Here is a 22687-nt window from a genome sequence, read left to right on the forward strand (position 1 = left end):
GGGATCAAGCTCTTTACCGGAAATTACCAGGTGGCTACTTGCTATTGCTCATGCACACACATGCAGATATAAAATTAAAATAGGTGCACTGGCTAGATTCTATGGTACGATCGAAGTCTTTTCAACACATAAGATCATAAAAATGACAGATATACAAATTTGCACGTAGTAAAGAGAGAGAAAAGTGATATTTTTTTCCAGTAGAGGGCCCTATGGACTACATTGCTGGCAACACTCTGCAGCATTTGTGTTGGCAAAGTAAAACATCTAGAGTGACCAGATGTCCTGATTAAAGCACGAGAGTTCCAGTTTTCAAGCATTTGTCCTGGCGTCATGACAGGGACACACTTTGTTCTGATAATTACACTGAATGATTTCAGTTTTTCCCCAAAATAAACTTTAAAAAGGAGGTCTTTGTGAATTGTGTCACCGAACAAATTAACGACTTTTACTTTACTTTGACAACGATTGGGGTAAATTAACACCAATGTCTCTTTCTCTTTTATCAGTATACAGAACAGTGGCACGGAAAGCACAAGCATCATGCTATACCTGAGCCATAAACTGGTTAAATTAGTGTTTCTAAATGGGAAAACAAACTCTTCAGTGGTGTAGTAAAGGGAGTTGGCAGTGATCTGCAGCTACCGCCACCCAAAGCACAGAAACAAACAGATTTATATATAGGCAGATAAAAGGATGCCAATTATATGCTCATAACATGAGCATACTTTTGTATTGACATTTTGAAATTAAGATAATTGCATATTATGTTTCCCCTTTATATCTACATTAAACAGAAAACAGATGGGCAAAACACAGCAGTGCAATTCACTCGTACTTTGTCACTCTGTATAAAAGGTATTTGGAGATTTGATTTATTCTAATAGTGCTTTTAGTTCTACAAAGCTGTCATTTGGGGTCTAGTACATTGTATGTGCAGATGCTGCAGTTAATAACTAACCAAAGTTTCAAATAAAAAATACATAATCACTGTCCCGTCACTACAGAAAAATCAAATTTATGCCAAACAAACGTATGCCAAATTGAATTCTAGGTAGAGCTTGAGGTTTTCATCTTTACGATATAAGAAATCATCCTAAACAAAGTCCCGTTGATTGAAATAGTGCTGACATTTCTTGAACACTGTTGGTTCCTCTATAGTGCCCTCCTTTCCTTTATTGCCATGGCAGCCTAACCCAAGGCGTTCTCCACACATAACTGATCAGAGGACAGACGCTGACATTTACAAAAGGTCCACAGTTTTTCACACACCATTAATTAAAGTGAAAACAACTCTTTGTCTCCCTCTTTCACTCTGCCACCTCTCACTCGCTTTCCTTCAGCTCCTCCGGAAAAAAAAACGGTAGCGACAGTGATATTCCATTTACACAGAACTAATAGGTTCGCTTTCACATAAATGCTTGGCATCACATTAACAATCACGATGGGGGATCCTCGCGACAGGGACTATTCGGCCACGCTGACTAATGAAATCTCAGGGAAACCCGGTTAGATGGCTGAGATCAAGAGGTTCAACTGATGGCCATGAAATCCATGCTGACAAATAATGCTCTTGGTTTTGTTTGTGAATGGATATAAATATGAGTCTGTGCGAGTCTGTAGATTCTTTTACGTGCTGCTCGACCTTTGACATAAAAAAATAAACAGATAATATAGCCTCATACCCAGGAAATTGCTAAATCACAATACATTTTATGCATTAGAATAGTGTCATAGGATAGGAAAACGTACATATTACAACATTAATAGGGTAGGTCTCACGCATAATTGAGCGCCCAGCTGTTTCTTTAATCACCTTTTATTACAAGGACTAATGCTTGTACGCAATTTGCATCTTAATTGTTATGGGGTAAGAGTAGGCAACATGTATGGTATAAAAAAAAGAGACTAAAAGCATGAGGCATGCAATGTGTGTTTAACATTAAATATATGTTTATCTTTTGGAAAACTGACTTTAAATTCACATAAAGTGTAGAGGGAGTATTATATAATGTATGTTAAGGCAATCTTATGCATAAAAATCAAATATGTCAATAGAAGCTGTACATACACATTAAAGATGCAAACAGCATTTATTGAGAATATGGCTGCTTAAGAGAATATGTGTACATAGTATAATATGTGCCTTTTCAAAACTAAGAAATTGCCAAATGCCAACTTCAAAGCATATGAGCTGAAGTTGTATCAGACATGCCAAATACTTTGTGAAAAATGAACAGGCATTTTTCAAACCGATATAAAAGCAAATGGTAGTTTATCCAGGAAGGAGAAGATTCCTTCCTGCCAAAACATTGCAATTGTGACAATATGAGTTAAAATGAATGTCTATTTAAGCCAGTGCACCCCCTGGAATAGTCCTTTGTGAGGCTGTAATCTTTGGAAACAAATTGCAAAAATGGCTAAATTGCAAAAGCAACAATTATCCATTTCTTTCTGGCATACATAACAAGTTGACATTTATGCTGAAACCTGAATAAACCCCCTGTCTACCTGAATTTCGGGCTGCGAGGTTGTGCGTTACTTGCTTGAGTTGAAATGCAGATTGGCCTATTCTCTAATTTCCAGGATGAGGTACAGCTTCACAATCGAGCAGCTCCACATATGCAACAGGGACCAGAGTGCAGAGGTTTTTCATAGTCATTTAGAGGCAGCTCTGCAGTTGGTGGGTGCCTGCAGGTAGCAACAGACTAATGGGAAATGGTGCTGACTGTGCTGGCCCTACTAAAAACAGCAAACCTGTATAATTCCTCTGCCCAATACTGTGCGTATGTGTGTGTTCAAAAGCGAATGTTTGACTAAAACTGTGCGGGCGTGAGAGAGAATTGTTTTTGTGCTGTCGTGTCTATGAGCGTGTGGCTTTGAGCGACAGAGAGAAAATGCATGAAGATGTGCGCGTGTTGGCGCACGCGCTAACTTATTCTTGCAGTCCAGGCCTGCAGTTAGCAGTAGTGTGCTAGCTGAGGTGGAACGGTGGAAGGCAGATTGCTTGGGGAGTGCCATACTCCTCCTGCTTTCCATTTAGCAGCTTAACCAATCCAATCCCACAACCAGGAGAGAAGATTCACATTTACTCTCCTTACTATGTTTGATAACAATGGATGAATTATCCTTTTTAAATTACTTTCCGCATGCATTTTTTAATTAAAACTATTAAAGTGAATCAATCATTCGTGTTCCCTCTCAGGAGCCCAAGCATGTAACTTGCCAGTTTGTCATACACTGCTGCGCTCCCCATTCTACATTTTACATCAAAGACAATTAGTTCACACTTTCATACAGTGAGTGACTACACTGCAGTGACTGGGCAGAATTAGAGGGTTAAAAGTATTGAACAAAAAGATCTCAAAAGAACAACTTGTTTTTCAACTTCCACATTCGCGTTTGAGAGTTTGAACTTGTAACTTTCCAATCGAAGGTCGCCACGGCTTTGAGAAGTGGTGAAATCTATGAAAAAATATGATTTCAAACCAGGATGTAAGTAATTCATTTTTTTCAGCAGAGCAAGGATTATAGATTCCCAACTCTGCTTAGCGCAAATCAATCAAAGCACTAATTTACTGCTATAACACAAAAACAAGTAATGTTGCGCTGTGCTAACTAGCTGCTACAAGTTTAGTTAGCCTCAAGGCCTGGGGAAATTGGAGTTGCAACTCAATGTAATAATGAGTAGATTCATTTAAAACAGGTTGGAAACCTTGATTATATTGCTGGAAGCATGTGTTGTTTGTGTGAATGCATGTTATAGGATGAAAAGGCAGTTATTGCAGGTTATTGCCTTTGAACAGTTTCAGGGCTCTATACTATTGTATGTCCTCTCACAAACTTTAAGCAGACACGTTTAAGATGTCTCTTATGCATGTACAAACTTTAGCAATGTTGCAATGTTTTTACACCTACAGAGACATTTCACTAAAAAACACACACATTTAGACCTCATGGTGGTGTTACAACAAAACTCAGGGGATTACCAAAGTCAGTAGGCTTTATCCTCTGGGGACCTTGAATATTTGTAAGAACTTTCAGAGCAATCCATCCAATAGAAACTTCACTAAAAACCAGAAATGTCAAGTTTGTGGAGGGCATGTCAGGGGATCAAATAAGTCAGTATGATTCATCATCTGGGAACCATGAATATCTGAACAAATAATTGTGACATCTGTTGAGAACTTTGACTTGCTGTTGGCAGCAAATACCAAGGTCAGTAGGCTTCATTCTCTCTCACTGCCATCCCTAGGAGCCCTCTCATCATGAAGTCAATGATGAAGTGTGGGAAAGAAAGGGAGGTAAAGAAAGAGCAAGAATAAGTGACAGAGAGATACACAGGGAAAAGAAGGAAAAAAACTGAATGAAAGAGAAAGACAGAAGGAAACCGTAACACAAACAGAGTGGCTGCGAATTAGTAAGAGAGAAACAAGAGGGAGAGAGAAAGACAGAAAGAGAAAGAAAGGCAGACATGAGAGAAAAGGGATGCCGTGAGGGTTGCTGGATAAAGCATGTGAAGATAAGAGCTGTTCAACAGGCCCTTAAGAACCTGGCAGGCCCACGTTTGAACTCAGAGGCTCAGTGGATCCCAGGCAGAAATCTCCTGGAATTAAACTACTAAAGCCGAGCAGAGAAGAAATCTTTACTTTTTCCTCTTTCCTGGCTGACACTACTCTAAAAAGTACTTAGTGAATTGTATTATACTTAGTTGATTTTGTTGTTGATTTAGTTGAATTTTCTGTCAAAGCCACAACCCCTACAACACATTCAAAATTTGCAAGAACATTCACATTTATTGTTAAGAACCGCAGACAAGTTTGTTTTCTTAACATTTACTATAATGTCACATTTTTTTATCTGAATTTATATTCATTCTGTGAGGAAGACAACACACACACACACACACACACACACACACACACACACACACACACACACACACACACACACACACACACACACACACACACACACACACACACACACACACACACACACACACACACACACACACACACACACACACAAGGCATCTGTGTTCCATTAAGTACAACAGACTTTACATGAAGACATAAACAAATAGGCGATGAGAGCTCATTTGCTGTATACTGGACAGGGAAAAACACCAGGATGACATTTGTGTGTGTGTGTGTGTGTGTTGTGTGTGTGTGTGTGTGTGTGTGTGTACACAGATGGCTGTTGTACTAATGGGTGCTATTAGGAATGTTCGTTATCCTGAATTTATCAGTTTACAACAGGTAAACATAGAAGAGGTGTTGAGTTTGTATTAACAGCAAAGAGCACTTTTTAGGAATTTACAGTATCTACAGAGCCCTTGGAATACCACAGGGGGGTGGGTATTTTTGCCAATTGTTTTCTTCATTTTCTTGCATTCTGTGAGTATGTTATGGTACATTTCATCATTTAGAAGTCTAGAGTTCTGAACTCATACTGTAAAAAAGAAAACAGTTCTGCGTCAGGGTTGAATGGGTTTCTTTGCAACGCGGTGCATTTCACCGCCAGAACGCTAGAGGCTGTGTGGTCAATCGCGAACCTCTTTGTTTACTTGTGCGTTGGTGTGTGTCTCGAGCCGGCGTGTGTGTGTGTGTCTGTGTGTGGGGAGTGGGTGATAGAGCGAGGGAGAAAGTGAGAGAGTGACGGCAATTGTCTTCGGAGCAAGTTGTGACTCTAGAGTCATAGTGAGAGAAACAAAGTGTCTCCCCTGTGCTTTCTGACCACGGTGGGAAATCTGGAGCAGGGAAAGTTAACCCTCTCATTGAGTTCATGTTGTTTATGGAGAAGGAGAACCAGGAAATGAGTCGGGGGAAATGCAACGCTACCAAGCCATGTCCGAGCGATGTGTGTGGCCTTGACGTGTAGTTAAATTTTCCGTACGCCGTAAGTCCGGCGTAGACGCAGAGGGGTCTGTGGGGGGGTACGCCGTCGATTCTACGCAGGACCATAAAACGGCCTTTACTATCCTAATGCTAAGCAGGTAAAATGTAAAGTTCACAGCTAATTACCACTAAACACAAAGTACAGGTGAGACTGAATGGGATTAGTTTTGCAGGCTTTTGGTAAGAAATTGAAATGTTGGTGCTAGAGGAGTCAGGGGATCACCAAAGTCATTAGAATTCATCGCCTGAGTACTGTACATGTCTGTACAAACGGCAGAGCCATGCGCTAACAAGCAGAAAGGAGGATATTATAATTGCGGAGATGAAATGTACATTTCTTTTCAGTGATGTTTAGTCACAAGCCTCTCATACATGTAGGTGCACACATTCTGATCAAGCAAATACTAAATTAAGCTGACCTAGCTGTCTTCAAGCTGATGATGTTCAGGAGCTTCTTGAATTCATTATAATTTTCAAGTCTGGCATCGCTTACTCCCGCACAGGCTCTGTCTGCTCTCAGTATGCCTGCCAAGGCATGTATAAATTATGAATAATTCCATGAATGCAAATTCATTTTTTTTTTTTTTTTACCATTTTAACGCAAGAGTGGACACACTGTAACTACTTAAAGGTTAGCGAGGCCTTTCTGTGTGCACAGCTCAAAACGCTGCAGAAATCCATTCAAAAACCTATAACAATCTGAAATTCAATCTGAAATTGAATCCAACAAAAAGTAGCAATCTTATCTGAGCTTTAACTTGAGTGCGACAAAAGTTGAGAGAGGGTAAGAAGAGCATGAAAGTAAGAACAGATGAGTCAGTTGATGCCTCATCTTCAAACTGCGACGGCCTCCAGTGTCTCACTCAGTGGGCGAAGCAGCTTTATTCAACTGGCCTCCATCTCAAACACAGGTTCTTTAGAACTGGAACTCTACTACTGCTATCGCCTTTGAAGACTTTTGATTATTCCATGGTGGGAGTGACAGAAAAGGAGGCAGAAGCTCCCTTGAATCAGCTGTAATTTTATTGATTTTCTTCAATGGAGGAGCTACAGATGTGCAGGACCTCTGAAGTGCAAATAGTAACTTCTCATTCAAGTACTGAATAAAAGAACTTTACTGTGATTTTAATAAACAAAAACCAGCATGATTGCAATAGTCACAAGGAGTGCTACTATGATACAAGGTGGTATTCATTCTTCACTCACATTGTGGAACAATGCTATTTTCCCATTTGTTATAAAAATCAAATGGGATTTTCTTTTTCCATTCTGTATGAATGTTATTACATTTAAATCATCTAAGTAAAACCAATTAATGTACTGCATGTTCTCTAGAAACTCTTACTCTAAAATATTCCTCTCGGCATTCACATATCTAGTGTTTTTTTTTTTTTTTTAAAGAGAACATCATCTCTGGAAGGCAGCTTACTTTTTATTGGGAAAGCAGTGATATAGAAGTCCTATATTTATTGTTTCCATTTCGAAAGGTTGTTATAGCCTTTAAGCCGTAAGCGTGTGCAAACTGCAGCCCAATGCATAGTCAGCTTTAATTAATCATCTGTAACATTGTGTCTTTCGAATAATGTTGTAGGGTTATAACATTACACTAAAGTGTGCCACACCATAAATGTACTCGCAATATAAAAACACACTTTTCTTTTTTTCCCTTCATTGCAATAAAGTTTAATCTGTGCTGAAGTCTCCTACCCCTCTTCCCACCCTCTCATTGCCACCCTGATCCTCTCCTCCCTCTACGCCTCCTCTTTTCCTCTCATCTTCATGAGGTTGGATACTTTGCCCTTGGCACAGAACTTGGTAGTCTGTATTGCAAGCCAGCCAGTGAGTAAAACTATATGGAGTTTGGAGAATAGTTTGTAAAAGCGTGAGCTTGTGTGGTCATAATACAGATGAGCACACAGTGCACAGACATAAGGATAGAGCAAAACAAAGGAGCCCCTAATACGTTTAGTTAACGGTAATTAATCAGGGCAGCACAATGCAATGTCCCGAAAAATATAGAACCTTCTGAGCTTTAACAATTGGGAAGAGAAGAAGGAAAGGACACAGTTAGTCACACTTAGGTAAGAATGTGAGAGAAAAAAAGTCACCTTACAAGCAGAGGAAAGCAGGCAGCAGGGTTCGACATAAGCATTGGCCCGATGGCCCAGTGCCAGTAAAATCGTATGTTGGGAACATACATACAATAGGCGGTGCTCTACCCTGCCTAAAACATATTTACACCAGTCGCTGCAAGAATAAAGCTCGGAGAATCATTAAGCCTTTTCTCCCTGTTAAGGTCAAGAAGAAAGGAGAGGCTACAGTACACCAGGCCAGCACGGAGAGGCTCAGGAGGTTCTACCCTCAGGCCACTAGAATCCTAAATGAGGTCACTGCCTTAGACGGCACCCAAGTATACACATATGTTTAGTACTACACTACAACTCACAAATTGAAGGAACTCACAGGATTACATGTCACTGAAATTGTTCCCTAGATGGTTTCATGTGACAAATCAATTGATTGATTGAACACGAATATGTTGTGTAAAAAAAGCCAGCAGTGCCTCTTCTGTCTGAGGGAGCTGGCTACATTCGACGTTGACGGGTCCCTGATGAATTAGACTTATAGATGGATTCGATCTGTTGGTGTGCATGAAGAAAATGCATGAACAAAAGGCGATAAAGGTCTGCAGCAGAAAAGTCTGTCTGATTTGTATAACAAACAGAAAGCAGAATCCATCCTGTCCGACAGCACCCACCCTCTGCACCTACAGTAGAGTTTCAGATCTTGCCTTCTGGTTCCCACTTCGAATACCCACTAGCCAAAACTACTTACTTGATTTTATTTTATATGTTGTGTTCAATTGCCTTGGGTGTTTTTCACATGTGCAGTCCAAAGGTGCTGCCTGAGTAAGCACAGCCCACCCAGTAGCTTGTTTGAATTTGGTTGACAAATCACAACAGAGTGGGCCAGCTGACCAATCAGAGCAGACTGGGCTTTTCAGGAAGGCGGGCCAAGAGCTCAGACAGAGTGTTTCAGGCAGAGGAGCTGCAGCAATAGGCAGTATGAGAAACATAATATGTTTTTTGAACATCAATGCATGTAAATGTATTCTAGTAGACCCCAAGAGTGCAAATATGACACTGAAAAGAAGTATAACAGGGGCTCTTTAAAAAACAGAAAGAAAAGACAAAGAAAAGTAAAAGAAGAAAGGAAGCGAGGGCAGCCAAAGAGCAGAGACTATGTTTGTATGTGATGATATTAGACTGTGTTGCTACTGTTAAGAAGCCGGGTGCCCCAGTGAGCTGGCAACTAAAGTCACCTTCTGGCAGCTGTCTACTGTCATCTACTAATGCGCTCACAGCGACTTTTGGACCTCCAAGTTAATGACAAGGGAGGTAATGGAGAAGGATGCAGGCCATGAACAGCTCTGCAGTCTGGTGGTCTATTCAGATGTTGTTTTTGCACGCACAACCGAGATTCATTTACATCAACATTAAGATACATACAATATATCACCATCAGCTTCACCAGCTGGGTATGAAAACATGTATTGCTGAATGTATGTGTGCATGCCAGTCTGTGGACACAAAGCCGTATGGCGCCCCCTCTGTCTTGTGTGCACATTACCTGAAAATCCCTCTCCTCTAGAATTTCTTTCCTCCACCTCACCAGGAAGGCAGCGCACACGTAGAGGTGGAAATGGGAGAAGCCCTCTGGTTCAGCCTAGTGAGAGAGAGATGAACATGTGGATTTACAACAAGTTGAACATTTCACACACACAGCTTTGTTATGTTGTTCAAACAGAAGCTTAAGGATGTAAGGGAAGCAGCTCAGTCCATCTTCCATATACACAAAAAGAAGGAGAAGAGATAAAAAAAGAAGTAGAATATCAAACATGTATCAGTCATGATCCAGAAATGTAACTTTCCAGGGCAACAGAGACAAAGAAAGATACAAATCTCCTTCTTTGCACAGCTTATTTCAGCCCCTCGTTGTGTTTGGCAGCTCTCTTTTTTTTATGACTCGGCAATGAGCGGGCGAATTAAAGAAGAAGAAAGACAAATGATGAGATGATCCTTGTTCTGTTCATTTTTTCTCCGGAGCTCTATCACAGGGAGGATAATTACCAAGGCCTTTAAATCCGAGTGAATAGGGAGTAGAAGAAGTAGTGTAAGAGAACATCAAAAGTGCATTTTAATGTGTGAGCTTTTATGAATGCACTCTGGCGTGCTTGTCTAGGGGGTTTTAGTTACCCACATACTGTATGAATATGTACTCATGAATCAGTGTCTCTACAGTACAGTATGTATCAGACTAACAGATGCACTTGAATGGTACAGACACACAGACACAGACACACAAATCCCACTCACACTCTTACTAATAGCATGAAGTCATGAATTATTCCGCAAGTGTGCTCTCGGATGTGTCTACTTCGATAGCATGTGGTGGTAAAGAAGCGAAGCTTCATTAAAATACACTCAAATGTTTACCCAGGCATCATCTACAGTTTTAGGAAACTAACTCACACACTCTTTAATTCTACATTACGTTCTGTAGACTCTTGGTGAGTTAATAAAAGAGCCAACGGCTACACACATGTTCCCATAATTCAGCCATGTTTATTACATTTTACTACTAATTTACAGGATTGCAATTAGATAGAGGGTGTAGTATTACTCATTTCCACTTTATCCGAGTAAACAAATGCAAGTGTTGCTCTTTAACCACCATACTCATTTGTGTGAGCCAGGAATTAACAGGAACTGCCTTTCTGCTGTGATAATTGAATTTCCCTCCAGGAACGAGGGAAGAAATAATAGTGGATAGACAGATTTAAACAGAGACATGGTGTGATACAAAAATAGTCGGAAAAAACAAATCTATACTGGATGTCAGCTTTCCTTCTTTACTGCATGTTGCTTTTCTTGTGTTTGCTCTTTCTAGACAGATTGATCCTCCCTACGCTTTTGTGTACATCTCCTGTTGTTTGGGTTTCCTCTTACTTTACCTCCCACTTAGTTAAACCAATTTTCAGAATTTCCCAACTGTGTGTGTGTGTGTGTGAGTGTGAGGGGGAATAGAGAAAACGAGTAATAGAAAGAGAGAGTAGAGAGAGCGGAGGGGGAAAAAAGGCTTGATGTTTGTGAACAGCGAAGCGTAGCGTGATGTGAGTTGTAAACTGGCAGGTGATTGGCTTGTTGGTCTAACCTTGCATCTCCAATCCAAACAAACAGAAGCAAGCAAATACACAACACCACACACACACACACACACACACAGTTAGTAAAGGAGTGGCAGCCCCCAAAGGATTGCACAATTTTAATTTCCTTTATTCAGAGTGAGTGTGTGTGTGTTTGTGTGTGCGCAAGTGTGAGAGAGAGAGTTCATGGTTTAAGGCACCAATGAATTCTTAGGTACTGAAACTCTGAAATCCAGTCTCTCTGTCTGCCCCCTCTTCCTCTTTTTCAATCCCCCCTCCATCCGTTCTCTGCTCTCACAATCTCCTTCAGTCACATTCAACAAATGTCTGTCACCCGCCCTCCCCTCTCTTTCTAATATATATGACTGAGGAATATTTCAAACGTTAAAAAGTGATTTATTTTTTATCCAAAACAACTTCTGTTAACAAGTTATCATAATATTTTTGCTTCGTCACAAATAATTTCCATGGCGCTCCACCACTATTTTCAAATATTTTGCCTCCATTGGCTGCAGCAGAAATGGCAGCCTAAATAATGACAGTATGTAGGACTTGTTGCTCACTTCAATGTGTGTCTGCCTGGCAGGGAAAAAGAAGATCAAGTTAAAAAATAAAAAGCTCACTTTGTTTTAATATAACTCAATCTCTTGTACGTGTAACCTTTTAAAGAACAAATTCTGTGGTGCCACTGCATCTGTAGTCAATGTAGACATCACTGAATGCTCCTTTATTGCAAAGTCACTTTAAAAACAAAACATCAAAATTGGACTGTACTTGACTGACAGACTGCACTGTGAAGTTTAAGTTTATCAAGCAAAGATGCCAAACATTTGTACTGCTTTTCTGTGTTTTTATCATTGTAAATGGAATATATTTGGGTTTTTTAGACAAAACAAACAATAAAACAATGTCATTTTAAGCTGTGGAAAATTGTTGTTTCCACTCTTTTTTTGACATTTCATATACTAAATGATTCATTGCCTAACGGAAAAAAACATCAACAGAAATAAACACCAGTTGCAACCTAATTTATTATAAATTTGCATGTCTGTGTGTTACGTACGGCACAAGAGCCAGAACACAGTCAGCTTAGCATAGCAAAATTACTGTGTATGAATTAAACAAATGCAACGTGTTAATTATTAAGGTTTAAAGTTGCCGGAGGTAGTATTTTTTTAACTTTGGTGTGAGCCAGGCTAGCTGTTTCTCCCTGCTTTCAGTCTTTATGCTAAGCTAAACCAATCGACTCCGAGCTCTAGCACCATATTTGATGCACATCCATGTGAGTAGTATCAGTAAATGAAAATAAATGTTACAGTGTGAAACTTCAACATCTCTCTCTTTCTCCATTTCTGCCAGCCATTTCTCTCTCTGACTCCCCTCTGCCCGATCCATCCACTGCTGCTGCTTCAGCTCAAGGCTTTCGCATCATCATGATTTGCAAAATAAAGTTTGTCACGGGAGACAAAGTAACTCCGTCAAACTTGGCTCTCCCTCCTCTATTGTTATGCGTGGTCCTCCCCCCTCGTGTCAGGGCAGCCATATTGGCTGAGACAGGCGAGACTCTTACTGACAAGTGCTGCTGATCGAAGTAGGGAGAAGGTGGGAGAAGTGCGGGAAGGTGGCGGGTGAGAGGCAGCTGTGGGGGATAAAGGGTGATGGGGGTACGGGGAGAGGAGTCGATAGGGAGAGGGGTAAGAGGTAAGGGGGAGTTCATGAGAGTACGGAGAGTGTAGGAGGCTAAAAGGTGAACAGAGGAGGAAAAGGGAATGTGGAATACAGAGTGAGAGTGAAAAGGTGTATTGCAATGTCACAGTGTCTTTAAACTGCTGCGTTGGCTGTCTGACTAGTCTCATCTCTCCAAAACAAAACGGCCTGACGTAGGACCAACTCGATACCCTGACAAACCGACTCCAGACAAGGTGTAAAGGTGACGGAGCTGGGGAGTGATGCAAGATGATAAACGAGCGGATTAAAAATGATGTAACAATTACACTGATAGGATATGATGAAGCGCTGACACTCTAGTGGTAATTGTAGAGCTCTTTTCATAGGATATGAACAAGACTGTGAGTGGCGATAGTTGATATTAAATGTCCCGGCATACAATGGGCTGGGATAGTGTGCACGGTGTAGGCGTGTGACTGCAGGAGACATTCAAACGAAGGCAAAGAAGTGACATTTTGAACTGTAAATTACAGTATAAGATCTCACAGAGGGAGAAAAAAAAAAACTGCTGACAGGGATGACAAGAGTCAGGTCATGATGAAATCCATTTAAAAAGAAAGAAAGGCATATACAGTAGCGGAAAAAAAAAACAGAGAAATGGCTCTAAATACACTTCAGCATAGTTTCTGCCCCTGTGTGTGCTTCTCCCTGCTATGCAGTGTCTTGCTTTAGCCTACATTTGAAATTGCCAAGCACTACGGTTAATGTAAGTGTGAAAATATCAACATAAAATAATAAGAATTCAAATCAGAATTCCCACCTTGTCATGGATTTGGTCCATTTCAGATCCTTCCTATATGTGTTCAGCCTCATTATGTGTATGTTGGATTTGAAAGAAAAGCATTGGATTGAAAGTAATTCACAGGCGTCCACAATGTGTGAGTATACAGTATGTATGTGAAAATAAAGATAATGTGTGTGTGTGGTTGCGCAAGGGAAAACATACAGTAATGAGAGAACAGGAAACATTATTATTATTATTAACGCAACCTAGTACATTAACTCTGCAATAAATGCTACATTTATGAAACTTGTAATGTTCGTTTCATGCTAAGATTGCGTCGGAGACAGACAATAAAAGAGAAACAGGGAGGAAATATTGACAATCATGTCCACGGGAGTGTGACGGAAGGACACAGAGAGGAGAATTCTATGTGCGAATGTGCATTTCTGGAAGACAGTACGGCTTGGTGTGCGTTTGATCGGGGTCCTGTCTGCAGAGGCCTCTCTCATTGTTAGGTGTGGTCGCAAGGCCAAGCGTTACTACAGATAGGAGACAGAGAGGCAGGAAAAGTACCATTTCCCTCTGGGATGCTCTCCCTCTTATTCCGTTGGCAGGTAGGTGGTTTATTCATATTCAAGAGTGCATGGTAACACTTGCATCAGTCTGATAGATATTAAGGTCTGCAGCACTACATTTAGAAGGTTATTTTCATTTGGTTTTACTTTAGAGAAACGATTCTAAATTTTGATTAAACTATGCTGTCAAAAGAAATTCAAGCTCAATTGGAGCATTTCTTTCACTGAAAAAGAAAACGCAGGTTCTTTTCTATTATTCATTTCTGAGGCACTAATACTAAATGACTCTGTTTGGTGGATACTCAAGGGCATGCAGCCTTTTAATGTTTTCTTTTTTTAGTGGTAGAGAATATGTGTAGGTGTTTATTTAGGAACAGTAAGAGGGAGAAGGCACCCAGGAGCATCACCTCACCCTGTAAGTACAGGACCACTTTAGCAGGTAACCTGTGCCCTTCAGGTTACAAGACAATCGCTTACTAAAAGGCATGCGCATTCTGGATAGGTACAAATACTAATATATAAATAGCTGTCTTGGCAGTGACTTAATCTTTTATCAACATCCTAAAGCAGAATCTTTTTATCTATTTCAATTTCTTTCATTGCCTTTTACTTTGTGACCTGAGTTTTCATAATAAAATAAGAAAGATAAAGTGCTGGAGTCAGCCAATTGCTAATGCTCATTATGTAAGACCATAAATGATATAAAGAAAAATACAGCACATAAAAAAATATGCTTAACAAAGAAAATCGCCCCGTCAGTCAAGATAAAGGTATAACACATTAGCCTGAGGCTCGATGAGAACATACTGTATCTTGAGGTCAGTGGCGATCAAAGTATTCAGATCCTTTACTTAAGTAAAAGTACAAAAGTAAAAGTGTTCGTTCTGCAGGATATGGCCCCTGTGACTAATATTTGATCATTTATTATATTAGATAAGATTGTAAAGACTGATTGATCGATGTGTAAGCAGCATTTGACTGTTCAGTCAGGTGGAGCTAGTTTTAACTACTTTTAATCCAGTGGTTCCCGGTCCAGTGGTGTCGCAAGATGAACACCATATCGAGTTTCTTTAAAAAAAACTCAAGGTGAAGTTGGGTTTCTTTTACCGAAACAAATCCTTAAATAAACACAAATAAAATAAAAACGTTTTTATCAGCACTTGATTATGGTGATATTTTATACATGCATGCAAATTCATCTTCTCTGAAAATGTTAGATTCAGTGTACCATGCTGCGTAACGATTTGTCTCTGATTCGGGTTTCCTCACACAGCATTGCAGTTTATATAAGAAAGTTGGTTTGTCTTCTTTATACAACCGTAGAATGGAGCACTGGTATATTTTTCTTTATAAGGCCGTATTGCATAAACTGCCTTCTTATTTATATTCTCTACTGACGCCTAAAACTATTATGGCGCTTACCCACTGCTAGTAGCCGCTCTACTCGGCTCATCCGCGGTGCTCCGTCCTCCTTTTTCCATTGCAGATTTTTAGTACCGCCTCATGCGTGAGGCGAGCGCAGCAGGAAACTGCCGTGACCTAACGCAACACACACATAGAACGTCGAAGGTGTGTTGTTGTTGCCACAGCCAGAAGAAAAATTTTGTTTCAAAAGAAGATGGAGGCAGCAAAAAAAACACAGCTGGTTAAACTATTTAAAAATGGCGGGTTTGTTCAGGACATCCCCGTCTGTCGCTAGCAATGATGACGCAGTGATAAGTGACGATTCTCTCCGACCAATCAGTAGTCGGCAGGTTTTCACGTCAACTTTTGGTACTCGACGGAGGGGATACTAAAAAAAAAAGTACCTGTTAGCAGGTACCAGGGACCTTAATTTATAATGGAAAACCAAAAAAGGCGAGTAGAGGCGAGGCGAGCATGTACCATGTAGTGGAAAAACGCCATTAGTAGCTGCAACCTTCGGTCACACGGACAGATTATTTACGTCATTCCTCGAACGCGTAATGTGTTTGGTGAAAGTGCTTTAAAAGTTTTTTTCTCCGTCATCTAGGTGTGAGCTACAAAGTCACTTTAAATTAGATTATTTTATTAGCATGGAAGATTTTAAAAACAGGATTGACGACTTTCTGACCACTGAATGCACAAGTCCCATTACTAAACTCTGATCATTGATTGTTTGATGTAATTTGCTGTTTAAGTCGTTGTTGCAGCTGTCTTGGCCAGGACTCTCTTCTAAAAGAGAGTTATTTAATCTATCTAAAAAGTTTAGAGGGAAGATCTTTGTTTGGTCAAACAACTCAAAGACATCGGAAATGGCGGCGTCACAACTAGACACGGTTTTATTTGTGAGATGTCACGATTATAAATGATGGGGACCACTGGTTTTATCTTTAACAACGCATCCTTTTTTTTATAAATCAGTTAATCATATTTGTTTTCATTTAAAGCAAAAAAAAAAAAAGTACTAGAGCTGCAACTAAAGATTACTTTCAGTATCAAATAATCTGTTGAGTATTTTGTCAATTAAATGATCATTTGGTCTATACAATATCAGAACAATGTCCTACTTTCTTATTCTAACAGTCCAAAATCAAAAGCGATTCAGTTTAAAATCACATAGGATCATTAAGAAAAAGCTGAAACTATGAAAAGTGCAATATTTGACAATGAAATGTAGTAGAGTAGAAGTATTAAGTAGCATGACATGAAACCAAAGCAACACACAAGGACCAACATACATATTTGATTAATTTAGTCAGTGCTCTTTAATCTCAATCTTAGCTAATCTTTGGACTCTTGTCGCAGTAAATGACTAAACCACCAGGATTCCACACATTTGATCACATCTTACACAATAGTTTTAAACATGGCCACTGAAAATGCTAAACAGCTCCCTAAATATAATCATCTATATATGGAAAAGGACCATATTTCAGAACCTGAAAATGTCACCGTATCCTTTGAACAGCCATGCTAATGCTGCCACACTGAGCTACTTGCTAATTTCATGCTCCACGCAACAGGGATAATTTGGTCCCTGTCTGTCTTTCCGTCTGTCTGTGTGTATGCCGGGGAGGAGATGTGTGTATATTTTGAGTGTGTATTTTGTGTGTGTGTGTGTTTCTCTCTATATCATCCATGTTTTTCTCTCTGTTTCTCCCTCTTGTCCTCGTCTTTATATCAATAGTGACAAATAGAGCAAAAGTGACAAAGAGAAAAAAAGGGGGTGAGTCAGACTCTGTCAGACTAAAGGCAAAATAGACAGAAAAAAAACAGAATAAAGATCAAGAATAGACTGCAGATAGAAAGAGAAGATGACAGAGATAGAGAGGACAGAGGAAGCCTGTCTTGTGTTGGATGAGGTAACTGAACAGATGGCCACACCGCAGAGAGAAGACCACAGCGGAGACATTACAACACTCAGGTTAAAAATCTCGCCTGGAAACGCACGCACGCACACACACACACACACACACACACACACACACACACACACACACACACACACACACACACACGCACACGCATTACCTACACTAACGCACACGCACAGTGGCAAAGGGCAAGGTCTTTCGGTTTATTATCTGGATTTGTGAGAGACCCAAACACTCACAGGTTATTTGTCCCTGCATGGCCAACATCTTCCCTGTTTTGTGGTGATTCATGGACATGTTTTAAGGACATCTGTCAAAACGTTGCACTAATCTAGTTTGGAATTCCAGTTAGTTTAAACATTAATGAATAATGTCGTGTTGAAAATTGGGTCCATACAACAACCAAATCACCTACCAAACAGAGAAACATTCTTGCCTCGGAGGTAAGGTCGGTAAAGCATGACAAAAGCTCAAACAAAAACGGGACTACATGTGGACAGGGGAAGGGACACACGCTTACAAAGCGTTTTAATAGCTTATTTAACAACAGCGTTCGAAGCTAGGACACTTTCTGAATCCTTGAGCACTAACAAAGCAAGCTCTTGTGATTCAAGAGCATTGTCCCTTGAGCTAAAGTTTTGGAAATCACTGACCTACTCTAAAGAATGAAATGACATGCTATGGGTTCTTTTGTGGGGCATATCCAATTAATTTAAGCACTCCAAATCTCCACCTGGTTGTATGTTGTGGACCGTCTTTCAAAAGCGTCATTTAAGGGCAAGTAGAGAAGCGCAAGAAAAAGATAGGATAGGGGAGGAAATTTAGGATGAGTTGAGAAGAAAGATGACGGCAGAGAGGACATCGGGAGAGGAGAGGAGTTTGGAAGAATGAGAACAAAGTTCAAAGTTAAAAACGACAATAGAAGAGAGCAGAACAGAACAGACAGAGAACAGCGCTGTGCCTTGCTGACAGCTCTACTGAAAGTTTCATGAGCGGAAATGGCCTAATATCCCGACCAGGGTAGGACTGGAGGTAAGGGACTGTCAAAAAAAAAAAAGGTGTATGTGCGTGTTTGTGTGTTGTCTAAAAGGGTGTGTGGGGTTTGCTATCCAAACGACATTGTGAAACATCAAATATTTAGAGGATGGATTACAAGTACAACGTGTACTTGGGCTGCTGTCAAGTCACGACAAAGCAACAACACAGTTTAATCATTCATCCCTCGTTTCTGTTTTAGACTCGGAGTAGACACGGTGCACTTACGAGTGTCGTGCCGTGTTGTTTGCTTGTGACCACTGTATCCTTTGACATAATTCTTAGTTACAATCATGTCAATACTAGAGATGGTCCGATACCGATACCAGTAAACGCTGGTATCGGTATCGCGAAGTACTGGAGTTTATGCACCGATCCGATAGCACGTAATAAAGCCCTAAAGAAAATCTACGTTAAAGTAGTTTATTTATGTTCTTATTCCGTTATAACTGACTGTCAAATTGCATAATAAAAGAAAGTTCTGTGGCATTCATTGTTTGTGTTTGTTCATGTTTCACAAAGAGTTTAACCTGAGCCAGACCGACAACAAAGATAGAAATCATATCACATCCATGCAGGGATAGTAGTATACAGTTGTTAAAACATAACAAAATATATGAAACACTGGTATCGGATCGGTACTCTGTATCGGCCGATACGCAAGTTCAGGTATCGGAATTGGGAAGCAAAAAATGGTATCGGGCCATCTCTAGTCAATACTGTATATACTCCATCAGCTCCATCCTACCCATACTGGTGAACAAGACCCCAAGATACTTCACTCCTGCACTCCTTCACTTGGGGCAGTGACTTACAGAGTACCATGGTCTCAGATTTAGAGGTGCCGACTCTCATCACCACCTCTTCGTACTCTGCTGCAAACCACCCGGTGCACACTGGAGGTCCTAGCTATGATTCCATCCACACGTTTTTATCCGAATTAAGTGATATGGAATGAAAAATGCCTTATGGAAACAGTAAAATTCGATAGACTCAAAGGAAATACGTTCGGTCTCATCGGATTTTCTCTTGATCGATATACGGCTTATGCGATAAACGCTGATGGAAACGTTATTTGCCGAATAAATTAAGGAATTGCGATTAAGTTTTAGGTCATTTTATGGTTGCAACCCACCACAAAATGAAGAAGAAGTTTTAGGTCATTTCCGCCCAGTATTTCCGCTCTGTTTGCACACATGAGAGGTGTCAACAAAGACAGATGTAAGTGGACGAATGAGGAGACGAGACTTTTTGAATTTAATTTACGAGCAAAATATATAACGGCTATTTTAGATAGCAAAAATCTAAGAAATGCCATAATTTATCAGGAACTCGCGAAGGAAATGACCGACAAAGGTTACGACAAGCCGTGGGACGTCCTCCGGAGTAAATGGAAGGCGCTCAAACAGCGATACAGGTCTCCAAAAAAGAGAGTTGTCTCGCAGCGGTGCCGGAGGGAAAATAAAAGGAATAAAAAGTTCCACCTTTTTGATGAGCTGGATCAGATCCTCGGCCAAAAGGCCCATCGTAGCTTCCTTGGCTTATTATATTAATAACAACTACTTTTGTCTAGCAAAACTTTGTTCGCAAATGTTTGCTTGAATGTTGTGCGATTCAGTGTGAAAATGAATGGAAGCACCTTAAAATGTCTCAAATCAATTCGATATACCAATTTAATCGCAAAACAGCATGTGACGTCTTTACGCACAGGTTTTTTTTCGCTTTAAAGCTGTTGGATGGAAACACACTTTCACCAGCTTTATTCGCATGAGTTTTTTTACCGAACTTCAGATAATTCGATTGACAAGTGGATGGAAACTTAGCTACTGTCTGATGAAGCCAGCAGGACCGCATCATTCGCAAAATGAAGAAAGGCACCCTGAGGCCCCCATACCTCAAGAGCCGCCCAATAGACGGAATCACTGTGACGTTTGCAAACACAAAAAGCAATTTCGGGCAGATGAATGGCAGTTGATTTGAATTGCAGAGATGTGAGAAACTTGTTTACTTCTAGGGTTGGGTACCGAATTCTGTACTTTTTTGGGTACCGACCGAATTACATCGCTACCGGAACCGAATTTCAGGTACCGGTAAAAATGTGAACGGTATCCAACCCTATTTATTTCTGTTGTCATTTTCAGCCATAACTGTAACATTTCAAGATATATAGTTAAACACGGAGGTCCGACGCATATCTGACGTTGCTGCTGTGCTTATTTTATGGACTATGTTGCTTTGCTAGCGTCTTTAATGAACCAAATCTATTGTTACCTACCTACGTTCCCTTCTCACTGCCGGTCGGACTGACTGCTAGTTTGGGTGGTGCCATTTTCTTTAGTCTGACCCAACAGGTAAAGTAGGTCTCCAACCGAATGTTGAAAGTGTTGGAATAGGAAAACATCAAACATGCATTTTAGATGAATGAGATGAGAGTATATCCAGTTGTTCCTCGTCCCTGTCTGCTCAGCGCCGTTGAATTGCATGTAGTTATTGTTAAACATTGGGATAGGGTCTACATTAATATTCTGTTTGGTGAGCAGGTCTGATAGTTCTCTGCGTAAACAAACATGTATTGTGTGCATCTATAAATCGGCTAAATAATTCAAAACCGTAATGAATAAGGCTGCCAAGTGGCTTTAACTCATCAAACAGTGCGTCTACTTTCTGATGACAAGAGGTAAATTATGTTCAGGAAATGAGAGATGAATTGTAAATAAATGTCAGGACACAGTATCGTTCATGATGTGAATACATTTAGATAGTAGTACTTTCTGTGTACTTCATATGTTTCTGGGTTTTTTGCTCATTAGATTGTTTTGCTTTTTTCCACTCTTTTTCCCTTTATTCTTTCCTTCTTTCAGTAGGATGATGATTAGATTTGTCATTGACCTCTTTACTGTGGATGCATGATGAAAAACAACTGCTTGTTACTATGGACACTAGGGGTGGAACGGTAGTACAGAAGTCACGGCTCGGATGGAGGGAAAAGCAGAAGGCAATTCTTTTTTATTGTGCATGTCTCAGGCTGTACCACCTAGTGTCATACGGTCTCTCCCCTGAGCTAGCTGCAACAGCCTGAAGTATGTTAAGTAAGATGTAAACAGTAAACAATAAGTACCCCACATCATCTCCAGACTCCATCTGTAACTTGTAATCAAAATAAGACAATTAGCTATAAAACTGAAAATACAGCATCTCTTATTTAAGAAAGTGCAAATTACATAAATATAAACAATTCTACTTAGGCGAGACCTTCCCCGACAAAAGATAAAAGAAAGTATTCTTGCTATTAAGTGCAACAGGAATATCTTTCTAGTTTCCACTCTGCCACGACCTCCTGTAGCTTCTCAGCCAGGTGAGTGCTTGTGTGCTGCTCATACAGGTCTGTACAACTGACGCTTTCATTTCCCACTCAGTCAATAAAATGAGCAGTCACTGTGAGATAGCTTTCCGTAGCAAGCAAAGTCCAACCATCAGTCATTAGTGAAACGGGGGGGTGCAGCTGACAACTCGCGCTCCATCAACGTTCGTGTTTGGTTGCATATGGAAGGGGCTACATGTTTGCCTCATGTGTGGACGGGACGGCCTGTCGTAACGAGGGTCGAGTACGTGCAGCAAATACTTGAAGCTAGGTTCCTCTACGAGTGAATACGGGCGCATTGAAGAGGACATGTAAATTCCGATTGCTTCAGTGATTTGTTTTGGCCCTTGTATTTCTATCTAAAGGCTGGTTAAGCACTGTAGGGAGGAGAAGTTGGACAGTTTTTTTGTTTTTTTTGTCTCATTCCAGTGATTGGCACATCTAGGTGATGGCGTTGGATATGCGTTAGCATGTTATGTATTTCCACTCACATACCCAACAACTGCTGAACAACGCCGACACACAGTCCTCGTCTTATCCACCACTCTCTCGCCTGTACTACTGATTAGATTTCCCTAAAGAAATGCGTATCTAACAGTAGTTCCGCATTACATTAATTAATTAAGTTTTATTTATTTTTATACCGTGTATTCTCCGTGTAAATTCATGTACCGAACCGAGACGCCCGTACCGTTTCGGTTCAATACGAATACATGTACCGTTCCAGTCCTAATGGACACCGTGTAGACTTCACATATAATAGAGACTGTTATACAACAGAGCTGGAATAGGTACAGAGCAGTACTGGGTCAGCTGGTATTTC

At 40.4% G+C, this 22687-nt stretch overlaps 1 protein-coding gene across 2 annotated transcripts in view; it reads right to left on the reverse strand.

Moving 5' to 3' along the window:
* The window catches only part of tbc1d22a (TBC1 domain family, member 22a), a 136668-nt gene that overhangs the window by 14891 nt on the left and 99090 nt on the right, over positions 1 to 22687 (reverse strand). For both annotated transcript variants that reach the window (XM_039791347.1, XM_039791348.1), the window contains exon 13: positions 9531 to 9626. In XM_039791347.1, coding sequence (XP_039647281.1) covers positions 9531 to 9626 — 96 coding nt within the window. The remainder of the gene's footprint in view (positions 1 to 9530; positions 9627 to 22687) is intronic.

The sequence above is a fragment of the Perca fluviatilis genome, chromosome 23 (genome assembly GCF_010015445.1).
Source record: "Perca fluviatilis chromosome 23, GENO_Pfluv_1.0, whole genome shotgun sequence".
In the NCBI taxonomy this organism is placed as follows: Eukaryota; Metazoa; Chordata; class Actinopteri; order Perciformes; family Percidae; genus Perca; species Perca fluviatilis.